The sequence below is a fragment of the Melanostigma gelatinosum genome, assembly GCF_949748355.1.
Source record: "Melanostigma gelatinosum genome assembly, chromosome: 9".
Taxonomy (NCBI): domain Eukaryota; kingdom Metazoa; phylum Chordata; class Actinopteri; order Perciformes; family Zoarcidae; genus Melanostigma; species Melanostigma gelatinosum.
In genome coordinates this window covers 23,515,949-23,523,461 of record NC_136642.1, presented here as the reverse complement: position 1 = coordinate 23,523,461, position 7,513 = coordinate 23,515,949, and the positions used below count along the sequence as shown (strand labels likewise).

General features: G+C 45.0%; 1 protein-coding gene across 1 annotated transcript; it reads left to right on the top strand.

Annotated features, from left to right (window-relative positions):
• Positions 1–332: 332 nt before the first annotated feature.
• On the top strand, positions 333–7,027 carry LOC306782124 (uncharacterized protein; the record flags this gene model as incomplete). The annotated part of the gene is made up of 7 exons (XM_079275318.1): positions 333–1,478; positions 1,633–3,448; positions 3,577–3,642; positions 3,756–3,821; positions 3,911–4,031; positions 6,761–6,831; positions 6,936–7,027. The coding sequence occupies exons 1-7, from the start codon at positions 1,443–1,445 to the stop codon at positions 7,025–7,027; spliced, it is 2,268 nt and encodes a 755-aa protein (XP_079131444.1). The 5' UTR covers positions 333–1,442.
• Positions 7,028–7,513: the final 486 nt, after the last annotated feature.

Here is a 7,513-nt window from a genome sequence, read left to right as displayed (position 1 = left end):
GTATCACGTACCCGTTTCTTCTGAGATGTTTCAGCGCTGTGTTGATCTGGTCCAAAGCAGTTGTCCCGCTGATATTGAATCCAAGAGTGATGAATGAAACAATCCTCTTTGATCATCCATACGAAATCCGAAAACGATCCAACCAGTTGTGGCTGTGGTGGGATCGGTCCTTTAGTCCAAGAGCTAAGCTTTTACTTTAGTCCTAGGGCGTAGTTTTTACTTTAGTCCAAGGGCGTAGTTTTTACTTTATGTAACGTAACGGTGGCCTGCCTCGGTCGGCGCGAGCTGCTCTTGGCCTGTCTCGAACGATTCCGTCGTCACGCGCTTTCCGGTCATTACGCTGTCATTTTCTTCGGCGATCGCCAACCAAACGTAAGTAATATTAATTCATACATATCAAATAATCTACGTGCCAAATTTCATGAATATATATGGACGTTTATATGTCTAAATACTATAGGAAAGTGACTTTGATGAGAGGAAGCAGAAAAAACGCTCGGGCGACGCTCTTTACTCTGAGAAGTGTCTCTGTATTTTCTCCGTATTGCTAATATAAGTTAGCATACGAGTGTATTTTGTAGCTAGCTTTACACTACTTTGTCTAGCCAATGAAACTATAGCATTGATGTGTGACATAATCTGTCGTCGAGGGGAGGGAGGCAGAAATGTTGTGTCTGAAAAAAACAGTTGTGGCCGCGGGAAAAACGATCAAAGAATCATAGCGCGAGTTAAAGGTAGGCTGCTGCTTGTTTGGTCTTAGCTCTGAAACATAACAGCAGACATGTAAAATAAAATGCTTTTCTTGTTTATCATAAGCCAGGCTACATCAAGTATAATAATGCACAATGATCTGATCAATTATGCAAATAATGTTGGTGTGTGTGTGTGTGTGTGTGTGTGTTTGAGAGTGAGCGAGACTGTACATTTATTGAAAGCCAGCAGTGGCTCTTATGATTAGAACTATTTATGTAGATAAGCCTCCAATATAACACAGTGCTGTTATACAGTATATAAGGTTAACCAAAATGTAATGTTTTTGACTTAAATGTCTCTCTTGTGGTTTATGTTCCTGCCTGAAAAGAACAGAGACAGAGAACAGCGACAGAGAGAAGGAAGAGAAGAGAGGCAAAGGGAGACCGCAATAAGCAGAAAAACAGTAGAAAGCAGACTCAAAGAAGCAGAAAAACAGTAGAAAGCAGACTCAAAGAAGCAGAAAAGACCAGAAAGCAGACTCAAAGAAGCAGAAAAGAACAGAAAGCAGACTCAAGGAAGCAGAAAAGACCAGAAAGCAGACTCAAAGAAGCAGAAAAGAACAGAAAGAAGACAGCAATAAGCAGAAAAAGAGTAGAAAAGACAGGAAGAACCTTTAAAGTAACAAAGGTAGGTAATGTGTGTCTGTGTGAGAGTTTTTTTCCTTTACAGGAGGATCAAGAAAATAAGAGATGGATATAGAAATTGTAAATCTACAATGGTTTAAGGTAAATATATGTATGTCTATGCATGTGTTAAATATGCATGAGTCTATACATGGCAATCTGGCAATTTATAAAACTATTCAATTCATTGAGACATGTACTGTGGCTTTAAAACAAATTTTGTATTTAATTTCTTACTGTAAATGTGTATTTGCAGATGCCAAACATGCGGCAAGTCAGGAAGAGGGAGAGGAAGACGAGGAAGTGGACCCAGGAGGCCATGACACAGGCCCTACTGGAGGTGAAAGCAGGCAGGCTTTCTCTACGGCAGGCAGCCCAGCAGTTTGGGGTCCCTAAGTCCAGCCTGAGTGACCGAGTCAGTGGAAGGGTGTCCTCTGACTGTGTCTATGGTCAGAGGACACTCCTCACCCCTGAAGATGAGGATTCCCTGGTGGAGTACTGTTTGTATTCTGCCAGTCACGGGTTTCCACTGACGAAGCCTCAGGTCCTGGCCCACGCTCTGGCCATCTATAACCTCCGCCACCGGGACGCACAAAGAACCGTGCTTGGCCAGACGTGGTGGATAAACTTCCGGGAGCGGCAACACCATCGCCTTACTGCCCGGACCCCAGACATCATTGACCGTGGGAGGGCATCCTGCGCCAAGAGGGGGCCAATTGAGGAGTATTTCGGGCTCCTCACCACCACCCTGGAGGAGCACGGGTTGAGGGAGAAACCTCGTCAGATATACAACTGCGACGAGACGGGGTTTCAGCTGGACTCTACAAGAAGGAAGGTCATCGTGCCCCGGGGGACTAAACATGCTTACAGGCAGGCCCAGGGAACCAGAGACCACATCACCGTCCTGGCCTGCCTCAACGCGGCTGGGGAGGATGTCCCCCCATTCATCATCTACAAGGGGGGATATCCAGGGGGCCCCTATAACAAGGAAGGGGTTCCCGATGCCCTCTACGGGAAGTCGCCAGCAGGGTACATTGACAGTGAGCTGTTTAGGAAGTGGTTTGTCGGGCATTTCATGAAGTTCGCCGTGCAGGAGCGCCCGCTGCTGCTCATCATGGACGGACATCAATCCCACCTGGATCCAGAGCTGGTCCGGGCGGCACAGAGGGAGGGGGTCATTCTCTTGTGCCTGCCACCACATACGTCTCACATCCTTCAACCTCTGGATGTGAGTTTCTTCGGACCCTTGAAGGCAGATTTCTCTGGTGTTACAGGAGATCTGTCGGCAGTGAGCCACTCCTTCTTGGTTTCTAAGAAGGAGTTTTCAAGGGTCCTAAGAGACTCCTACCAGAGGGTGAAGGATCGGAGACTGGTGGTGGCTGGGTTCAGGAGGTGTGGCCTCTACCCTCTGGACCCAATGGCCATCGACTGGTCACGGGTCATGCCGTCCGGGCCGCGGCGTGGGGCCTCCTCACCACCTCCGCCAACCTCATCGGCATCTTCCTGGGCTGCGCCTGATGTTGCCCTCCCCTCCCAGCATCCCCTTTCTCCAGCCCCTATCCCCAATCCCCAGAACCAACCCCCACCTGCCCCTCCTCCCAATCCCTACATGACCCATCCCCTGGTAACATCAGGCCGGATAACAGCAGACCTGGCCCACCTCCTGGCCGAAATAAACTACAACCGCAACACCGGCAAGGTCAGGAGGAACATCACCAAGGCCAGGTTACTGACAGCTCAGGAGATGTCCGACGTCATCGTGGAGGCAGAGGACCGTGCTGCAAGACGGGAGGCCCAAGCTCTGGCCAGAAGAGACAGAGAGCAGCAGCGGGCCGGAGACACCGGCCCGGCAGCCACTTCCTCTACCCTGTCTGGCGGCTCTCGCCCCAGCCGCAGAAGACCAGTGTCCCTCGGGGCTACTACAGCCACCAGCTCCGGACTTTCCATCGCCGGTCCCTCATCCCGCTCTGCCCCCTCTCGTGCCTCCCACGGTCCCCGGCTGCCTGCCAGCAGCACATCACCACCACTGAGCCTGCCTGCTGAGGAACACCGCCACCTTCCCCCGTCTCCTGGTCAGCGCATCCCTATTTTGCATTTGAATTCACGTATAAATCAGAATTTATTAACTATTGTTACGCATAAACATTATTATAAGTATGTATTTTAGAGTTGTAATAATAAAATATGATTATTATTTCAGAGCCTTCAACATCGGCTGCGGGACGTGGCCTCTATGGGTCCCAAACTCCTTCCTCTCCCTTCCACTGTAAATCCTTTAAATAATCTAAAAAAACCCCACAATATTATAACAGGATGGTGACATTAGCCATGATGAAGAGTAAACAAAGCATGGTTATGCTTTTTCTGTTATTTATACAGCCTCCCAACCTGCAGAGACCCGACCTTCATCCAGCTCCTCGTCTGCTGGACCTACGACATCCACCGGTACTTCATGTTAACTTGCATTGTATGCCAACCCATGAAAATCTGATCATTGTCTTTAATTCAAAGTCATTTTTTATTTATTTTAATAGGTCACACTCCTGAAGAGATGGAGCAGACAGTTTGGGAGTGTGGCCGGTGCCAGGAACCTGACCCTCCAGAGAGCTCGGAGGGATTGGTGTCGTGGGTCCAGTGTGACAGCTGCCACACATGGTATCACATCATGTGTGTGGGCTGGGACGAGGAGCTGGATGATGAAGAGGATTATTTCAAATGCCATGTGTGTCCTGATTTTTAATTTAATTTTTGATTGGTTTGTTTTTCAATAAATGTTTGCACAGAACTTTTCAATCATTTGCACAAGTTATTTGTCTTTCACTTTAACAATGTAGCTTTTTAATCATGAATACTCATGTTTTTAGTTGTAATATAACTCTTACTCTGCACTGTGTGTTATGATAATAATTGTTATATACAATATGTGTACATAATTGTTAAATTCCAGACATCAGCTGGTGTTTTGCCAGTGATTGACATGAGAAGAGTTTAACAAAACATCCAGCAGGTGGTGGTATACGCTCAAACGGAAATTAAGGAGCTTTTATTGCATCATTTGGAGTTGTTGAAGCGTGATATCTTATTGTGAAGGACAGAACTACGGTCCCGGATGTGTTGACAGCATTGATGGTCATTTTTGCGACCCTGGAACAAGCGAATATCCCCGAAAAACCAGCAGCAGCCAGTGTTTACAACGAGGATAGAAGTCCGGACGGATTAGGCCACGAGCAGTGCACGGCTAATTCACCGGTGTTAGCATCGTTTTAACGACTCTGGTAAAGGCAAAGCTAACTGTAATAATTACAACAATATTTCGTTTGAAAGGTACGAAGTTTAACTTCAGTTTAACACCATTAAATCAACTGAAAACATTACACGATCATTTTTATCAACATTGTAAGTGAATTGTATTGAAACATTAGCTAAAAACTGTCCGGTTTGGGGTACAATTCCGTTAGTGGCCATTTGTCGGCTAAATCAAACTTAAACAAATAATAATCAAACGCCACTGATGCACCGTGGTCGGTATCTTTACGCAGCCAGAAGAGAGTCAAATGTCCAAGCAGGATTCAATTTTGGTGTGTTTATTAAATAAATCAAATAAAACAAGCAAACAAAGTAATTAACAAACTCCTGTCGCGCTGTCTCTCCTGTCCTGTGTAGCTGCTAAAAACTATACGCCCACCCCGGTGCATGCTGGTCCTACCTTTCTACTTGTTTAAATAGCAACAGGTGCCCACAGTAATTACCCAAAAAATAATAGAAACAAACAAATTACTATTAAAGAGAAAAATAATCTTAACATATGAAACATCTACAATAATTAAACAATACTACTTATAAATGAAATAACAAAATACAATATCAAATAAATAGCTCCAACAGATATACTTCCCTTATAATTTGAACATACACCCCAAAATGGATGCTTGTATGTCACCATGAGAAAATATGATGTTATGACCAACAACCACTTTGCCTTTTTTTGTTTTTGTCGTGCATTAATTTGCACTGCAATATAATTCGTTGAACTATGAACCAGGACTACTTTATATTATAGTGTACAACAGGGAGGCTCTGTCGTCCAAACCAAGAGGGACAACTTTATTACTCCTTTCAACTTTGACAAATGCAGCGTGGACCAGATCCACTCCTTCTGTTGTTACCTTTCAAAATAAAAGCCCTGGACACATACACTGTAACTGTTTACCAGAGGGAAATTCACTTAGCGCATTTGGCTAAAAGAAAACTCAATCAAATGTCTAACAGTATCTTAGGCTACATGACGAAGTTTACTTCAGACAGACTGCCAGACGCTGCTCTGGGTCAATAGGAACCTGGTAGTTGGTCCTCTGTTTGAGTGAATCTAATGAAACCTTTAATTGAGAAAGTGTTGCAACTGCTGCAAACTGCACCATTGCCAGTATGAATAGTTTTAATGCAAAATATTTGCAGGCAAGTATTTCACATTTTTATTTGTGTGTAAAGGCCTTGAGTCATTTGCAATAGCAACACAGTCTCACAGCAGTTCGTGGACTTGTGATGATGGATTTGTGTACAGTGATGTGAGTTGGCCATTTTGTACGCTTCCTTTTTGGGACAACATAAGGGTTAAGCTACAAAAACCACGAAGTTAGATACAAAAAACATGGTTGGGCTTAAGAGAACTACAAAGTTATTTTTAGGCAACAAAATGAATTGTGTTGATGCAACACAACCACGTAATTAGGTTGAGGAAAACTGTCAGAAATGTTTGGTTTAGGCAACAAAACCACAATCCATTAAACCACAACACGGTTGATCGACGGTCTCGTGGTTGAAAGTCCTGTTTGTTGGACCCATTCACCTCCCCTTACTCCCGAAAGTGCTCTTTTTAGACATTAAAAACTACGTTGCTTACTTTTACTGTTGCTTAGTGTCGTGGATGCATTTCATTTGTCCGTCCACCACAAAATGGGATCCTAAATGACTTTCCATTGTCATTATTTTCGTCCTGAGCGACAAAAAATTAAAAAATTGGTGTCCATGTATTTCTTTTGTGAGCCGATAATAATGTATCATTTTCCCACCGCTCTTTCTGGGGGCTTGTCCAGACCCCGTATTTACAGAACATGTAGGGTATGATACAGAAGCTGTTTGACTGCTGTCTCCCGGACAAGCTTTTTAGGCATGACACAACAAACCCAGACTGGTACTGCAGCACTCCATTATTCACATATAGGCGCTGCTGTGCCTCCGTACTCCGAATCCCTTGCGACCTCTGATATCCGCGGCCTTCATTTGGACCTTGATTTTCCGATGATGGCAGCACCTCCCCATCTGATTTGACTGGATGAGTGTTTGAAAACTGTAGCTCCCGTAATCAATGCTGTGATTCATTTCAGTGGGACGCTCTCGGTGAGCGGAGTGACTCACGGTGGCCCCACCCCCGCCCCGTCGTGTTCAATGGTCTCATGTCAGAGACAGAGGTGGCATTGCTGTAGCTTTCTTTCCCAGTGCGCACCCGAGTTCATTGCATGATGTACTATTCTTAAATCCTGAAGAAGTTTCTGTTTCCAGGGTTAATCACCCAGCTACTGAACCACAGAGAGAAACTTCCCCCAACAGCTGAGTGGGACAATCTGCCGTCCGGCCACGTGACTTTTACATGAGCTTGCATATTTCCCCTGCATCGATCAACGAGCAGAGAGAATCAAAGCAGATAGGATGTCTTTTTACGGTCGATGTCTGTTAATGTTGAATTTGGATCCAAGGGATGGAAATGGAGGGACCGTCGGCCCATTTACTTGTGTCCTCTGTCCTCAAACACCCTTTTGCTAATTATCAATGTGGAAAACATACCTCATGTTATTTTCAGACTGCTCTCTCTCTGCTAATCAGACTTTAAAAAAGGTGGAGATGAGCTGAGATATTAGCTCAACAGAGAGGAGACAGTGTGACATTTGTACACAAGCTCCACATCTCCTCATTTACATGAGCGCTCTCTAGTGGCCGTGAGGGGGAACTACAGAGAACAAACGCTTCGGGATCGTCTCTCTTCACTGCTAAGGGGCTTAATGATAGAAACATATGGTTCAAATGAGACCTTCATTATTCACCATGCAGAGCAGCAGGTGAACAATGATCACAGCCAACAT